Below are 17,968 nucleotides of genomic sequence, written 5' to 3' on the forward strand. Positions count from 1 at the left end.
GTAAATGCAAAAGTTTAGTCCTCCCATTTAGTCTTTGATCCACTCTGAGTCGGGTTTTGTTTATGTGTGAGGTGAGACAGGGGCCCTACTTCATTCGTTTGCATTTGGAAGTTGATCCAAGATGATCATATTAGCTACTATGGGTTCCTGGAATGCCTGTTTTAGAATCAGTTTGCTTGTTTCTGCAAATAAGTCAGATGGTTTCTGATAGAGACTGGGTAGATCAATAAAACAATTTGGGAAGTAATACCAAATCAATATTACATCTGCTAATGAATGAACCTGGAACATATTGTCACTTACCTGTGTGTGTCTATTTGTGTGTGTGTGTGTGTGTGTGTGTGTGTGTGTGTGGTATGTTTATGTGTCTGCATGCATGCACATGTGGAGGCCAGAGGTGGTCAGTATGAGCGTCTTCCATGATTATTAATCTTCATCTTAAATTTTAAACATTTACTGTGAACGTACACATGCAGAGACTCTCATGCCATGGTAGGCATGTGCAAACCACAGTGCATGTGTAGAGGTCAGAGGACAACTCTCTTGGGATCCAGGGTTTGAACTTGGGGAGGATCAAGAGCAAGAGCTTCTGCCCACAGCAATTCTCACCGCTCACTGATTCCGCTATGCTGGCCAGCCAATGAGCTCCAGGGACCTGCCTCTGTCCATGCCCCCAGCACTAGGGGAAAAGCCTGGCTGGTACCACCCAGCCTACAGATTCATGCTCTATACATGTGTGTGACCTCTGGCGGGGACTGTGTTCTCCCTGTTGTATATCTGCCTGTCTACACGTGCAGGCCAGGACAGCCTCTTTGACTTTTCTCTCTGGCACTTACCAAACTTCACTCACCCCAGACCTATTTTAAGGCTTCTAAGAAAGGATACGATTTTTTTTTTTTTACATACCTTCGACAGGGCCAATCTGATTGGTCACGGCAAACCTCAGCACGCCCTCCTCCTCACTGTACAAAGCAAAGGCCCGGTCCACAGTCAGCTGCTGGGTGGCAGGGACGGCCAGGTGTCTGGGGGCATGACTGCACGCCTTGTAAGTGATGTTCTGGTCGATGCGGTAGGACCGAGTTTGGTTGATAGAACCAGAAATGAGGGAGAAACTTCGGGAGCTGGAGGATGTCACGACTGTAACGAACGTTTCACAGGCAAACCGGTTAAGATTTTGAAATAGTGAAAACATAAGTGTTCATGTTTGGTGCATTTTTCTACAGTTTCCTACCCGGTTCCTGGGAGCAGGTTTCCCCAAGAGCTCCCATCGGCTTCTACAGAAAGCTTGCAAGGAAAGACCTGGAACCTTAGGAATCTGAGTGGATGTGAAGCCCCACTGCTGAGGAGAAGAAGGGACTACAAGTGCTGCAGTTGTCATCGCACACTAGAAACCAGCGTCATGATGTCCCGGTGTGTGTGAGCTGAGGGCTGTGTGCTCCTCAGCCACACAAGGCAGGCAGTGGCCGTGTGTGCAGAGACCACTGAGTTTAGGTGAATAGCCTGGGATGTGGTAGATCTCTGACTGGAACTCAAAGCCAGCCAGCTCCATATCTCTCAAGATTTGAGGCGTAAAGGAAATAACCTCTCACCCTGCCCCAGTAGCTTTACGCTTCGGTAAACCATCAAGGCTTAGGGAAAGGCAAAGCAAAAGGCCGTTCCTCTTGGGAGCTGCACCAGGACTGGCCCCAGTACATTCTGAACACAGTGAAGGTCTGCATTCCAGCTTTTTCCACGTACCCAGCTCGCATGCTAGAAGCCGGGGGTACAGAACAGGTGCTACTCAAGACACACCAACTGCACAGTGACAATCGTGACGACTGGAGCATCCTGCACACGGCTAATACTGTGCTGAGGTGTGCCCAGCTCTCTGACGTTCTGACATGACACTACCATCTGCAAATGTGTTGGGCTATATTCATAGCTACCCTGAGACAGAGCAGACTGGACATGCTTTGTAGAGCGAATTGCACCGTATGCAACTTATCAACAGCAGAAAATATGTCTTTATTCTTATGCTAAAAATGAGAAAATAGACTTTCCAATGATTCTTTAAATGGCAAACCCAAGATGTCATTCGAGTCATGTTGACTCCAAATCTCGGCTTTGTTTCAGAATGCTGGGAAGCATCTTTCTGTGACTCTCAAACTAAAATCGTCAGCTGAAACGGCTATAATCATACATTCTAACAGTCAATACAATCCATGCCGAGAGGGAAATATCTTATCAGTTACTACTATCAGAAAGCAATGTGCAAATACATTGACATTCTTGTATAAGAAGTCAGGACTCTGATCATATATACACATCAATAAGAACGGAATTATATCAACCTCACTTTGTGTCCCATGCAGTCTGGGACATTCCATGTAACCATTCATCTAACCTAACCCTTGTCACTGTCTTGTGAGGCCCGCACCACGGCCATTTTACAGCTGCAGAAACTCACACATACCTGAGTCTCTGTGATGATAGAACTCTTGGTACGGAGCAATGTGGGCTGTGAAATTTGCTGGGATAAAGGGCACCTGGCCTTCGATGTTGGTGTTAAGGCTCAGATAGTTCTCTGGGTCAAGCCCCTCGGCGGTTTGAGTGATACGAACTCTCTCCTCTCCAGGGTGAAAAGTGACTTCCACATCATGGACAAAGGTAGCTCCTGCAGGAGACAGAAACTCAGCAAGTGGCTGACAGGAACTCTTGAGTCATTCTGAGGCCTGGCTGGGGCTTGGGCGATAGGGCACCTGCCTATCCCGTAAGAGATGTGGGTTCAAATGGCTGTCAGGAGTGTGCATGTCCTCTCTCCAGTCTCTGTCGAACATGGTGCCTAAGGAGGGTATGGCGTGCCCCGGCTCAGTTCTAGAAGCTGCAGACCCTCCTATCTCTCAAAGGTCTCAAAAGACTCTTAATCCTCCCTGCCCCATTCTCTTTAAAATCTAGCGTATTAACAGAGAATGTTAACTTGATACTTATAAGTAGGAATTCACCTGTCATGGACATATCATCTGCAGAGGCTGCCTGGGGACGGCTTTTGAATCCCTGTTTGCCAGACCTGAGCTCTGCTCACCTGTGAGGCTGAAGCCATTCTCAGAGCCTGGCTTCTCCAAAGCAAAGAGCCAGCCAAACAGGCCTCCGATGGGCAGGACAGGGAGGAGGGCCTGGGCTGCGGGCTGCGGGATCTGACTGATGGCAGTGTAGGCTCTGCCGTCATTGCTCACGATGTAAGCGTGTAGATCCACATCCGTGAAGTGCACAGGCATGTGGCCCACTTGGAGATGGCCACTCACCTTCCCATTCACTCGGTGAGGCGCCCCTGAAAGACAAAAGCAGGCCTTTCAGCCTTGGGCATCAGCACGCTGGGGACAGACGTGCACAGCTCACTCTCACGCCCACGCCTCACGCCTCACTGCTTTTTCCATTTATTATCATTATCACCATTAACTTTGGTTTTCTTGAAATCAGTTCTCTAAGGATGCCAACTGAGGATTCACGTGAACTCCAGGCTAGCCTTCAACTCTCCACCCTCCTGCTCTCTGTTTCGGCGGTGTTAACATTTACAGGCATGGGCCACACTGAGTTTAACAAGTCCCTCGGATGAACAATTCTTCACTTGTGTGTGACCCAGTCCTGTCTATCTTCCGTTCCCCTTCTTTACCCTCCCCTTTAGCTCTACCAAGTTAGAAAGAGGGCAAAATGGAAACATTTCAAGTCTTCTCAAACCTATCTTATCACTCCATCACCCCCTGAACACTCGCAAGTCACTGGTGCTGGGATTCAGGCAGCAGAGACGTAAGGCAGAACCCACAGTGTAACCAGAAACAGGCAGTTGTCAACAACGAACGCACAGCCACCCTGGCCTATCAATCACCTTCTGGCACGCAGTGCCTCCCGTTTCCATAAAACCTAGACTGGCAGTGGCAGCAAAAGCCAGTGGTGTAGTCGGTGCAGAAGGCATGCCGGGAGCACTGGCCGTGGCTGTGTTCACAGGTTTCCCGGTTGGCGCCATTGTAAGTGAAGACTGCAGAATAAAACAGAGAAGCCTTAGAAGGGTCAAAGGATTCCAGCATCGTTACCACCACGCTTCCCCAGACATCACAAGTGCTCCGTGAAGTCAGCTTGGACTGTAGTAAACAAATAGATTTGATGCTGCAAAGACAGGGAGGGATAACATTCAGCCTGAGGAATTAACTTTCTATTTTCTGGCAGGCAGCTCAGATCAGGGCAGCCAACTGGGTCTTTTTACAACCGCCGGTGAGCTGTGGGGCTGCATCATTGAGGCCTGAGAACAGCCCTGCAGGCAGGCAAACCTTAAGAGCGCATTAGAGTGAGCTTCATGAAATCACTATTTGGTGAGGTTAAAAAAAAAGGCCAAATACTAGTAGTTGTTTATGACTCAAGCTTGAAGGGTGTGCACACACCTGACATCAAATGCAGGACTGGGCAGGGAAGAGAGGACCAAGGAGCAGTGTTAAGGAGCTCCAGGTCTGTGCAGGCCTTGTCCTTTCCGGCATGAGTAGGATTTTCACGCAATAGAAACAACCTACTCCATAGTCACAGAATCTCCACAAAGCCACTCTGAACCAGAGTAAGCTTAATTCCCCAAATCTCACAAATACCCAGTAAGGAGAGGTGTTTGTGCAAGAGGGAGAAGGAACGGAGGGAGGAAGAATGAGAGGAGCCTGGAATCAATGCCAGTTATGTTTTCCTCTAGAGAAGAAATGGCCAAAGTGTGCCTGGATGTGTTCACAGGTAGGATGCTAGGCAATCCCCAATCCCAAGCTCGGCCACCAGGAGGCAGAATAGACTAGAGACACCTGGAGAATATGCATCAAGCAGGAAGGGCAAAGAGTTTCAATGCACTCTAGCCACTGATACTGGCCTGCATGTCAGCTTTGGCCACTTAAAGGAACAAAACAGGCTGTGGTGGCCTCTCAGGGCTTTGTCTGAAAACAAGGAAACAGGCTGGGGTGGACGAAATTCAACACTCAATATTTACTGAGAGTATTCCCAGGGAGAACAAAAACCCAAACACTGAGAGACATCTAGCTCCCGATGTGTAACAATGTAGCCGGGACAAACACCTGCGTCAGCAAACACAATGATTACAGAGCTAACACTTAAACGGGCTTGACACAGACCACCAGCTTTAACATTAACCCTCCATTTGCACCAGGGCCAGGGGGAGCAAGTACTACTTTTAATCTGTTTTCCAGATAAAGAAAGGGAAGCAAAGGGTTAAGGTGACTCACCCGAAGAAGTCACAAGAGTAGCAAGCAGCTGGGTCTGAACTCTGAAGGTTCCAGATCCTTACTACTCCCCAGGGGCATCCAACTAACACTAAGGGTGTTTGCAGCATGTTGGGAAAAAACACCCAGGTAAGAAGTGGCAAAGAGGACTGCAGATGGCTCAGCAGTGAGGAGCAGTAAGGACCCAAGTTCGGTTCCCAGCACTCCCATGGCTGGCTTCACAATCACCAGTAACTCCAGTTCCACAGGGTCTACTGCCCTCTTCTGGCCTACTTTTGCACCTACACTCATGTGCACATTCCCAAACACAGGCATTAAACGTTAAATACTTATTGAGAAGTCCTGACAGCAGCATAAGCCCTGGGAAGTATAGGTCCCTGAGAAGCAGCAAGCTGAGGGGTCATCAGGTCAGAACACCTTGGCTGAAGAGAAAAGCCGAGCTGTCAGAGGGAGCCAGTGATTCGCCTGAGTGATCCCGCTTGACAGAGATAGAAGATGAGTCAGAATTCAACTTTTCTCTTAACAAGAAAGTGATGGGCATTAACTTTTAAAAAAAAATAGAAAAATGACAAAACTTACTGCAAAAAAGGGCAGAATGGATCGTGACAAGGATATCACAGGCTTTCTACGGAGAGAACTACTTACTGTTATTGGTTTAGGAATTGGGGGTTGAGCAAGTGAGTGTGTGTGTATGTGAGAGAGGAAGAGAGGGAGAGAGGGAGAGAGGGAAAGAGGGAGAGAGGGAGAGGGAGAGGGAGAGAGGGAGAGAGGGAGAGAGGGAGAGAGGGAGAGAGGGAGAGAGGGGGAGAGAGAGAGAGAAAGAGAGAGAGAGAGAGAGAGAGAGAGAGAGAGAGCTGAGATTGATTTGGGGTAGATCCTGGGGCCTCCTGCATACTGAGCTGCTCTTTGTCACTAAACAAAGCCCCTTATCTCAACTAACAGCAGGTGAATAGAAGGCTGTGAGTGTAACACAGGCTGTCAAAGGGCAGAGTTCCTCGGCTCAGGTGCACGTGTACAGGTGTGCTCCTGAGTCAGCACAGGTGCCACTTCGGAAGGTCACAAGCTGGGCCACTTTCAGCGGCTCTGTGAGACTACAGGCAAGCGTCACCTGCCTCAGAAGTCCCCAGCACACACAGCCAGAGTCAGCCTCTTCACCTCTCTTCTGGCACGAGGGCACAAAGGCAACCCGATGCAGGTGGACAGGAGTGACATTTTCCAGTAACGTTTGCTAAAAAGAAAACAGGTTTCACGCACGGCGTGGCTTGCAAATCGAAGGAGGGACAGATGGATTTTGCTGTTCCTGTTATTCTGTGAAGACTGTATTGCTCCAGTCCCTACTTCAAGCCTTATCAGGAAATGAAGAGTGAGATGTAGAGGGGACCAGAGACAGAGAGTTGGTTAAATTCAACTAAAACACTAGACACGGTCATTGCATGAATCACAGACGCTGTCCAGTCGCTCACACGAGACTCTACATGCAAAGGGGCTATTTTAATACTTATTTAGTGTATGTGTATTTGTCTTTGTGTCTGCTGGTCAAAGACCAGGAGAATCAGCTCACAGATGCATGCACCCACGAAACACACACACACACACACACACACACACACACGCACGCACGCACGCACGCACGCACACGCACGCATGCACACGCACACACACGCAATCTCTCCATCATAGATCCTGGGTCATCAGGCATGGTGACCATCTCTCAGTCCCAGGGAAGGGGTTTAAGTTACTAAGACACCAGGATGAAAACATGATAAAGGCTGGAGAGAGGGCTCAGAGGTTAAGAGCACTGACTGCTCTTCCAGAGGTCCTGAGTTCGATTCCCAGCAACCACATGGTGGCTCACAACCATCTGTAATGGGATTCGATGCCTCTTCTGGTGTGGATATAAATTAAAAACAAAACATGATGAGGCTTCCTTATAAAGGCTATAGTACGGCAGACTCCCAACTCCAAACCACAATGACTGAACTCATTATTGGGAAGCTAACTCGAGACCCTCCTCAGCTTTTTATGGAAATTTGTATTTTGGGAGTGGAACTTGAGTCAAGCGCACACCCTTCCCAGTCACGTGGCAGCCCTGGGTTAAGGAAGCTGTGCTTCGTGTAAACCCTCATCCATCCCCTCCCGCACATACACCCGCACACCTTACGCCTAAAATGGAAATGTGCCAGCAAAAGCAAACACCTCAAGAGATTTTCTTTCTTTCGTTCGTACAATCGTTGAACAAGTATTTACTAAACACTAAGTCAGGCAGACAGTTGCTCTGAAGCTTGTGTTCTCCTGGGCAGCAGCCTGTAAACAAACATGGCCGACCTCAGAGGGCTGGGGCCTTGGTAGTAAGGTGCTAAGGAAGAGCACGGGAAAGAAGGTGTCTAGGAGGCAGAAGAGACAATGTGAGGTGTGAGAAAGGGGACAGAGTGCGAGACAAGCCTTAGCGTGGGCAAGTCTTCACGTGGGTGAAGCGGCGGCCCTCCTCAAACTGTGTGGAGGGTAGGCTTCTGGGTGATTGGCAGCCTTGACAGCTGCTGAGGGTTTCCTCAGGAGACTTGATGTAAAGCCCACCCTCAGCATGGCGCCTTCACAGGGAGGGTTAGCATGATAGGAACACTGAGATGATTGTAAAAAGACTAATCCTGAGGCCCACCTTAAACCCATCACTTCCTAGATCTCTATGGGAATGCCAGGAATCTGTGCTGCTGCGTCCACGTACTATAGAAGGCTAAAATGCTACACAGCCAAGCCTGGGCGGGCGATGGGCAGAGGCTGCCAGGTTCAATGAGCTCAACTTGCCATACACTTGACACCTAAGGTCAGACAGCTGCAAAGGGCAACTTGGGGGTTTTTGTTTTTTCTTACTGTTTTTTTAAAAAACAAAACAAAACAAAACAACAACAACAAAAAAAAAAAACTCTTCTCATATCCTTAATAGAAAGAAGAATGGGGTACGAATCTATACAAGACAAGGCAAGGGTGCTGCCAGGGTTCTTGAGCCTTCTCCTAATTGGGAGTTTTTAACAAAAATAGAAATTCTCCTCTGGACTTGCTCTGACCCATCTGTCAATCTTTCTTTCCCCCAAAGGCTGCAGCACTTGTCTTCAGCTGTTGGCCTGCCTTCTCACAGAGTGCAAGCTCGGGAGGCAAGGAGGTTCCATAGTGAACATCACAGGAGAACACGGGGTTTTCTGCACCTGCCCCACAGCAGCTTGGGTAACTTTTGCCTTTAACAACACTGACAGCTCCCTTAGGAACAAGAATCAATGTTTTCACTGCAGGGCAGATTCCCAGGTGCCCGCCCTTCTAGTTCACATTGCCGAAGGCAATCATACTGAGTTTCATGCAGAAGAGCCTCAGCAGGGTCAAGAGTACCCCAAAACCAGTTAGTGCCTGTCTGCCAACACAGGCAGTCTCCGGTCCCTACCAGCTTTAGCGTCTCTGGCAACTCCTTAACTCCCCCTTACCCTGGTTCCATTTCTACCTCTGTACCTACCTTCCAGAATGTTCTTATTCTCCCCCCTTTAATGCCTTGGATTTAGATCCCTCAAGCATCCCTCCTTCAGTAAGACTCCTCTGACCGCAGCCACCAACACAGCTGTAGCCCTTCGATGACCTTAGTGTGAGCATGTCTGCCCCTTTACCCAGCAAGATACTACCCATTTCCAGCCGTCTACCAGGAAGGCTAATGCTATTAACTCCTTCCAGCTAATTGCGAGCATAAACCAAGATAACAGAATCTAAAGCAAAGTTCCTGCTTAGAGTACCAGACTTCACAACGCAGCTCAAGGAAATGTTCCCCTCAGTCACTCAAAGGAAGCATGCCGGTGCTTGGGTAATTTCTTGGCTTGACAACAAACTACTGGAAAACGTAAGTCGCCTCAGAGAAAGGAGGCTCACACGTCTGCTGTACTGCTGGCTCACTGCTGGCTCTGTGAGTTATGACAGCAGTTAAGCAAAGGATAAAAGGCTGGAGTTTATATGTGCAGACGTAATTTGAAAAGAATCTGGATATGATAAAAAAAGAAAAAAGGCTTGTAAGTGGACAGGCCCGGTGGTACGCACCTTTAATCCCGATACTCAGAAGACAAAAGCAGGTGGATCTCTGTGGGTCTGAGGATAGCCCAGTCTACACTGCAGGTTCCAGGAAAGCTAGGGCTACAGTGAGACCCCATCTCAAAAGTAAATAAATACATAAATACATAATCTATAGGATTGAGGAGGTGGGTCAACCAGTAAAGGACTTGCTTTGCAACCATTAGGACCGGAGGTGGATTCCCAGAACTCATGTTGAAAACAACAAAAAACAAAAACAAAAACAAAAAGACAAAACCAAGAGAGGTAGTGAGTTCCCTAGGACTTTCTGGCCACCAGTCTAGACTATGTGGCAAGTAAATTCTAAGCCAGCAGGAGACCATGTAGATGGCATCCCTAAGGTGACACGGTGACACTCAAGGTTGTCCTCTCTCCTCCACCCAAGTGCACCTGCACATGCACGCATGCATGCACACACACACACACACACACACACACACACACACCCTAATGAAAACAATACTAAAAAGAAATTTTCTGAGCCTTTAACAAAATTATTAGTCAAAATTCCCTGACTCAGCAAACCAAATCCTATATGCTTAAAGGGGAAGTTAAAATTTATCGGGAAGGGTGCTCTCTATTCAGAGAATAAGGTTCTAACAGCATCTGTCTTCAAACTACGCAACAGAGCTGTGGGGGAGCTCAAGTCCATCCACTACCAGAAGCCGTGGATGTCCTACCCTGAGCTGGAACTAGAAGGTCTCAGTTACCCCCATGTCACCAGCTACCCAGAGTAAGCCCACAGCTGCTGGATAAACCTCTGGGACACCAGTGTTTCCTCTGAACATAAATAATAACAATTACGTGTTTCTATGCTTCACACAGCTCACACAACATTCTTTTCCTAAGTGCTAGGCTTTCCCACACATGAACTTGTACACATGAACACACATAAATATTTAAGTAAAATTTAAAAGTATTCCTCTAAGACTTAAAAGCTTCCAGTTGGACAATCTCCCCCTGAATGTCTTTTTCGTAAACATTCTGGCATTTAGATGTCAGCATTGACTACATTTGGCAGCTGATTAAATACCACAGTTCATGCCCCTCCTAGGTTATGCTGTTACCCTCAGTTCCCAGTGACTGATTCCATTTCAGGCCTTTCTGAGCTCTTCAACAGCCACGCACAACCTTTGACACTGTGACACATTGTCATCTACAAAGTTCACGCTTCAAGAACCATGACTGAGTTGCAAAAGAAAACTCTCAGAAGGTTTTAAGTGAGTTTACAGCCCGCTCCTCAGGTTGCAGACAACTGTACATACACCCACTTTCCAGTAACTGTGTGCTCTTCCTGGGCCAGGAAAATAAAACCCCCAACAAAAGGCCACTCAGAAACACATCTGTAACACAAAATCCCTTTGAGGAAACTTTTGATTCGTGCCTTTAAATCTCTTTAGATAGAAAGAACTCACACTGAATATTTTTGGAGGTTGTTAGAAGAATCTGAAACTTCTAGAACCTTTAAAAAGAAGTCCACGCCTTAGGCTTTATAGAAACAACTGCTCACCAAACTTCATCAAGGAGAAAAAGAGCCAGGAGGCAAAAGCTTTTTAATGAGACTTTCTGTTTTCAGTTTCTCTGTTTTCCAGCCTAGCAGTTCACCCCCCCCCCACCTCCAAAGTTTCCTATGTTTTAAGTCCTCTAAAGATTAGTAACGGTGGCCATTATTTTCTTCTAAAGAACTGACTAATGCAAGTGTTCATGACATAACATATACTAAGATTAAATCCTGGCAATACGTTAATAAAAGAAAATCAGAGACTTGGGGGTGAAATAAGTTGCCTTAGCATGGCCAAGATTCAAACTTGACAACAACGGTCCTACCCTAACTATTACTCTATGCTCTGTTAAACAAAAAGTGTTTTCTTCCCTCCTGAACTGTTTCTCCAAACAACTCCTGAACCTGCAGAAAATGCCCCAGCAGAACCAGAAGGTCCTCTTTGCTAGGTTAATGTTTTTGTGAAAACTCTGACAGAAAAACTGTAAAGCTGAAAGGTTGTGCAGAGAGAGCTGTGACCTCTGACCCTTCCTCCTGGCAGAGATCATTGAGCAGGGAGAGGGGAAGAGAGGGGGAGGATGAAGCTAGGGCCAGTTTCCCAGTCCATCAGTGTGGATGAAAAGTTGTCCCCTCTGGGCATTCCCCTGCCTTCCTTCCTCCAGCTATGATTAGTGCTAGTGAATCACAGAACGAGGATAAGGCTCGGGGGAGGCGAAGGCCACAGCTGTGGGGACCAGAACCAGAAATAAGAGCAGACACAGGTGTCTACCATGTTCTCTCCCTAAGGCTCTTCCACATGTTTGCCTAAGCCTGCACAGCTCACTACCACTGGCTGTACCCTCCGTCCTGCAATGCCTATGGAGCCTCGACATGGCTCACCTTCTCTGAACTTACAAACCGAAATTTTTCTTTACACTTGGGAGGAGAGCTGGCACAAGCAGCACAGTTCTTTCCCCACTCCATGAGGCCTAATTTTTTTTTTTTTTAGAACACATTATTAATGGTCAGGAGGCTCCAAGAAGAACTCTTCTGCCAAGATGTACTTGGCAAAGGGAATTTATCTCCTTAAAACACAAGGAGGAAAAATCAATTCCAATCTGCTTGCTAAACTTTTCACCTATTCACTCAGAAGAACACCACAGCTGTGTTTTTTTGTTTTGTTTTGGAAAAGGTTCACTGTATAGTCCAGGATGGCCTAGAATTCTCTATATGGCCCAGGCTAGTCTTGAACCTAGACAATCTTTCAGTCTCAGCCTGCCCCAGCCTGCCCGGTACAGGAATGGGCCCAGGTGACTGACCATGCCTAGTCTGTCAACTCTGCTATATTTTCTTTGAACAACACCTCAAATGCCCAGTTTTTCAATGCACTTACCTTGATCTTTAGAACTCACGTGGTCCTCCAGTCCTACCACATACCTCCCTCCACTCAGGGGTGGCACGTGACCAGACTCGGGGTAATTAGGAAGGATTTCTCTTTCCAGAGGAGCGACAGGAACATCTGGCTCTGAAGGCACTGGCCGTGCCTCTGGATAGGACTGGGTGTCTCTGTTCCCAAGGTCTTCCCTGCCTGGAGTTAGGAAAGCTGCATCTGCCCCTGGAGGAGCTGGGGTTCTGGTGCCCGTCTGATCCAAAAGTTCTGCTGGGTCCTTGAAATCCAGGACCTCTACCTCTCCCACAGGTGGCCCCTGTTTGGTTTGAGGGTCCAAAGAAGCCGATTCTGTTTCCCGGTAGGATGGCCAGTTACCAGGTGCTGGGTGTGGCAAAGGAGAAGCGTGATCAGAATCTGGAGACGTGGGATTAACCTCTGAATTGAAAGACACATCGATTCTGCTGTGGCCTTCCAGGGCCTCCCCTGGTTCAATGGGTGGGTATTCTACATCCTCTTCATTCTCATTGTAGTAATCGAAACTGTCCTCAGTATAGCTCTCCAGGGCTGCAGCATGGTTGAAGGAGTGCTCCAGCGCTGAGGAGCGGGCTGTGGAATGGTCACCTCCAACTGTGGCTGGCCGGACATTGTCCAGGGCCAGCCTGCTGCCGATGTGAAAGGCCCACGCTCCAGGAATCCCCAGGTTGCTTAGTCTAAGAACAGAGGAAAGAGCAGATTATAACCAGCCCATTCATCCTCCTTCAGAATTTAGTTTGAAATCAAAAGACTCTAATGGTCAAAGTCGAATTTTCCCTGCTATGTCAAACAGAAGCAAAGCTTCTAAGTGACTGAGATAAATACCATACAGGAACTTTGTTATAAGCTGCCTTTTGTCTGGCACTGTGTGTGGAACACTAAGTCATCAGGTTATATGTCTGCTCCAGAAGCCCAAATCAAATATTCTGTCAGAAACCTGGCTGTCTTGAGAGCAAACATGGAATGCAAGAATATTTTATGCTTTCTCGACGTGAATGAAAACTTAAATCGGACTCAAGCTTACTTAAGCTTACAATTCCTAAAATGCTTAAATAGTACTGATTTCTACAAGCCGTGCCTACACCAGTGCTCATCTGTCTTCACTGTGCTCTGCAAGACAGGGGTGGTAGCTGTGCTAGATCTTAGTGAGGAAAAAGTTGGTTTCTAGAGTTAGCTAATCTTCAGATCAAACAGCCAAAAGTTGGCAAAGCCAGGGCAAGAATTTCATGCTAACAAGAAACTTTGTCTTCCAAACATCTCTGTGTACTGTGATTCACATGGACTAATGTATTAATGACAGAGGATGATAGATCTATCAGTGCTTTTTAATGACCAAGTCTAAAGCAATTTTTGAGCAAAAGTTCAACACAGGTGAGATACAAATGTAATAATCAAAATGAGGCTCAGTATCTGGGAACAGATCTTCATTGTCTCTGTAGACCATGAACCCCTCTTAGTTCCCAAGAATCTCTTTTCTCAGAGGAGTCTCACCAGATAGTCCCAGCTATCCTGAAACTCGAGATCTTCTGCTGGGATGTGGCACTACTCTCGCCAGCTCAGTGACCTACTATCTCTGTGTCGATGGTACACTGTGAAGAGGACACCATGTGTAAGACGACTCCTAACCCTAAGAGAAAGCTGGGGTTAAGAAGCTCTGGAAAGCTAGACCTAGCCAATGATACTGATCCTGTGTTTGCACGAAATGCCACGCTCAAATTCTCCCACACTACGGGATTTCCTCAAAAGTCAACAACGAAGAATAAGAGGGAATGGCTAAAAAGAGGTATTAAGATCCACTGAATCATATAATGAGATCTTTGTTCACTGGGGCAAATATTCATCATTCTAGTCTAGGTTTCTACTGCAATAATGAAGAGAGTTGAGGTTTTCTTCATTCTCTTTCTCTCTCTCATTCTGTGCACTGTCCACTAGCCACTACCTGTACCCAAGTGTATCCATGATACTCTGCTGTACTGGCTGGATTTTGTCACCCTGATGCAGACCTGAGAAGAGATTGCCTCAATCACACAGGCCTGAAGGCAAGTCTGGGGGAGGGGCGTTTTCTTGCTTAATGATTGGGGGGAGGAAGAGCAGTTCACTATGGGTGATATCACCCTAGGGTACCATCTCTGGTTGTGTAAGAAATCAGGCTGAGTAAGACAGAGGAACCAAGCCAATAATAATGTTCCTCCATGGCTTCTGTTCCAGTTCCTGCCTCCTTCCAGGTTCCCGTCTTGCCTTAGTTCCTGCCTTGGCTCCCCTAATGCACTGTGTGACCCAGGACAGTAAACCAAATAAACCCTCTCCTCCCCAATCAGGTCAGTGTTCGTCCCTTCTGCGATTTGCTATATTCAATTGCTAAGGTTTCTTTTCATTTTTTTGAGACACAGTCTCATGTAGCTGATGATAACCTTGAGCTTCTATTCCTCCTGCCTGCACCTCCCAAACACTGGGATACCAGGTGTGATACTAAACCCTGTTTGTGTGGCACCAAGGTCAAAACTCTGGGCTTTGTGTCCGCAAGGCAATGTTCTACCAGCAGAGCTTCAACTCTTGCCCTCAGTTGGTGCTTACAGAAATTAGGGTTGCAAATAAAACACACCACAGAAGACAAAACTCCAGGCTGAAAAAATGACTTAGCAGGGAAAGCCACTTACCTACAAGAGCTTAGAGCTATACCCAGAATCCACGTGGTAGGGGGAGAGCACAAACTCTGACAAACTGGATTCCGACCCAGACACCTCCCCACCAGCTGCCTCCAACCCCCAACTCCCACACAGTAACGTAATTTTAAAAACTGAAACCAATCAGTAAGAAGAGAACCTGGAGTCCCAGCCCATCCCACAGCAGGGGTATTGCAGCTGGGAAACCTCTTGAGTTTGGAAGTGGACAGCTTCAAAGCTTCAAAGAGTAGGAAAATACAAATCATGCAAGAGTGGAGCTAAATAAATGCCTTCTAATGAGATATAAATCAATATCCTGGCGTTTGCCACAGTGCCTGGTGGGAATCTAAGCAGTTAATTTACCCTCCACTCTGAGGTCGTTTGGAATGCTCACGGATAGAATTTGTCTCCTAGAAAGAAAAACTGTATCACAAAACAGGACAGTCATGCTGGCCTGCCTGTGGGTAATCCCTTCCCAGGAACTACTCTCTTCTCTACCTGAATATGCATATGTTTCAGAAGAGGCCTGCAAACATGAGTAATGTATGACCTCTGTTGGAGGAAGAGATTCCAGGACTAGGAAAATGTTCTTCTCCTTGGAGGGGTACAGCAAAGCATCCAGAGGGAGCTAGGACCATGATCCTGAGGTACTTTAGTTCATAAATGTTGTCCTCAATGCTGGGCATGTATGATGCAATGTTTCAACCCTTAAGACAATGATACTGACAGAATCTGGAGGAAAGAAGCCTAGGAGACAGTGTTAAGTATGGAAACACTGAATGGGAGGCAAAGCCCACGCTGAAAGGGGAGGTAGCATAGTTGTCACTCAGAGTAGTGGTAGGATAATTCTGACTTGCATTTTATGTTATTCCATTGTCTGTAGTTTGTCTCATTTTATTAAGCGTGAGACACACCAAATCTGTCAATCACTCTGGTCATGTCTCATGCTGCTCCTTTTTGGCACGCACCTGTGTCTTAAAAATCGTAGTATTTCAAGCACTCAGCCCTCCTTCCAAGGGGCTCTAGGTGCAACCTAGAGAAAGAGAGTCTTTAAGCTACAGGGGAAGAGGTAAGAGGAGAAAGGATAGAAGGCCAATAGCTAAGTCTGTTCTAGAGTCTAGACTATACAACAGGTGAGATGGAGACCAACACCGGGTATGGATCACAGAACAGGATAGGACACTTGTATGTAGAGCCCTTGAAAGTAGGGCTGAGTGCTTGAAATACTATGAGTTTTAAAAGGCACAGACCCTAGACACCAACAGCATCTGGGAAGAAGGACCAAGAATCACAGAGTATTAGAATGAGAATTGGTACCTGCATAGCTGTAAGAAGTTGTGTGTGTGCGTGTGTGTGCCCATGTGTGTGTGTGTGCCTGTGTTTGTGTGCAAAAAGCATATCAGGAGAAATTTGTGTTTCCCTACTAGGACATAAAGGCATTCATACACATGTGTTGCATACATGAATGCACGCGCGTGCGCGCGCGCGCGCGCGCGTGTACACACACACACACACACACACACACACACACACACACACACACACTCTCATCCACCCACTCAGGTTCTTCACTGTCTCTCCTTTGATGCTTTCCAGAAATATCAGAATTGCTGGAGAGGGGCAGAGGGAGCTGTGACCAGAGTGACTGATAAAATGAAACAAAATATGAACAACCAAGTAACATGAATTTTGAGTAAGAAACACCTTATCTACTCTGCATAAGAGATCACCCCTGTATCTGTACTTCAGAGTTGTACTGACTATGGCTCGGCCATTGAAGTCTGACATAAGCACCTTCCGCAATTTCTGTAAGACTATTTGTAAAACTGGGAAGATAGTTATACTTATTGCCTTTAAGTTGAGTGAGTTTTAATTAAGATAATATCTGCAAGTGTTTTATCACAATGCTCTGCAAATAAAGTGATCAACAAATTTTTGCTCAGTCACTCTATCTGGCCGGGATCTAGTTGACAAGCACAACAGGTGCATGTAAAGTGTGTTTCTGTAACCAAGCTGGATTCAGTGTGACTGAGAAGCAACTATGAGAGGCCACAAAGTAACTACTGTGGGCTAAGCCCGTATTACAGAATATGAAGACAAAAGAGCCCACCTGAAGCCAATAGGTCTCACAGGAGCACCAACTGGACAGACACCTGCAGAATAGCCTATCCCAGCACGAGCAGAATAACCCCTCTGGGGAGACTAAGAAATGGATTTGTCTCTGGCAACACTGTGGGCAAACCAATCAGCATGATTTCAGGTGATGATGCCAGGAGAATCCTGAGACGTCTAAAAGCCTCATCCACCCCCCCCAATTATATTACTCATAATTTAATCCTTAACAATACCTGTTTGAAAGACTGAATCATGATGCCTCCTCTCCAGAAATCATTAACCTGAAAAGCCTCCATCAAGGCAGTTATTACTGGATATTTTTATGTAGCTCCAAGAACAATGTTTTTCATAGCAAGCCCCAGTGGTTCTGCAAAAACATATGATTGCTGCTGGTTCTGGTTTCTATGCCTGACTGACAGTGCAGGAAAAAGAAAGGATCTTTTACATCTTGGATAGCCTGAAGCTCCAGGGGTCCAGCTTAGCTCCTGGTTTTGAGCCAGCACCTTTCTTAGAAGCCACCAAAGGTTATTATCAAATGGTTTCTGGTCACTAGAGATAGTGTCCCTCCTAAATGTCCTTCCAGTGCATAGCACGGGCACAGACCCCACATTACTCACTGGTAGAGATTCTTCACCGACTGCTCAGTGTTAGTCAGGCTGAAATACAGCGCTTCTCTCTTCAGGTCGTCTGCTTCCCCTCGGCAGAAGCCCACCCTGGCAGGAAGCTGCAGCTGGACATTGTAGGACTCTTTGGGGCGAGTTCCAAAGAACTGAAGACCATTGGCAGGATAGAGAAAGAGGGCGTAGGTATCAGACTCATCGGATGCCAGAACGGCCTGGAAAGTGTTCAGCTGTGGACAAAAAGGAATTGCAGACATCCTTAAGCAAACAAATAAACAAAAGAAGAAAAACAGAACACAGGCAAGGTGTTCCACCAAGGGGCCAGAGCC

General features: G+C 46.9%; 1 protein-coding gene across 1 annotated transcript in view; it reads right to left on the reverse strand.

The window, feature by feature from the left end:
* Nid2 (nidogen 2) overlaps positions 1-17,968 on the reverse strand; it is a 55,728-nt gene that overhangs the window by 26,734 nt on the left and 11,026 nt on the right. The window contains exons 3-8 of the mRNA NM_001012005.2: positions 17,637-17,869; positions 12,212-12,918; positions 3,863-4,012; positions 3,062-3,307; positions 2,453-2,653; positions 907-1,137 (exon numbers count right to left, since the gene is read on the reverse strand). Of these exons, the coding sequence (NP_001012005.2) occupies positions 907-1,137; positions 2,453-2,653; positions 3,062-3,307; positions 3,863-4,012; positions 12,212-12,918; positions 17,637-17,869 (1,768 nt within the window). The remainder of the gene's footprint in view (positions 1-906; positions 1,138-2,452; positions 2,654-3,061; positions 3,308-3,862; positions 4,013-12,211; positions 12,919-17,636; positions 17,870-17,968) is intronic.

The sequence above is a fragment of the Rattus norvegicus genome, chromosome 15 (assembly GCF_021556685.1).
Source record: "Rattus norvegicus strain SHRSP/BbbUtx chromosome 15, alternate assembly SHRSP_T2T, whole genome shotgun sequence".
NCBI lineage: Eukaryota > Metazoa > Chordata > Mammalia > Rodentia > Muridae > Rattus > Rattus norvegicus.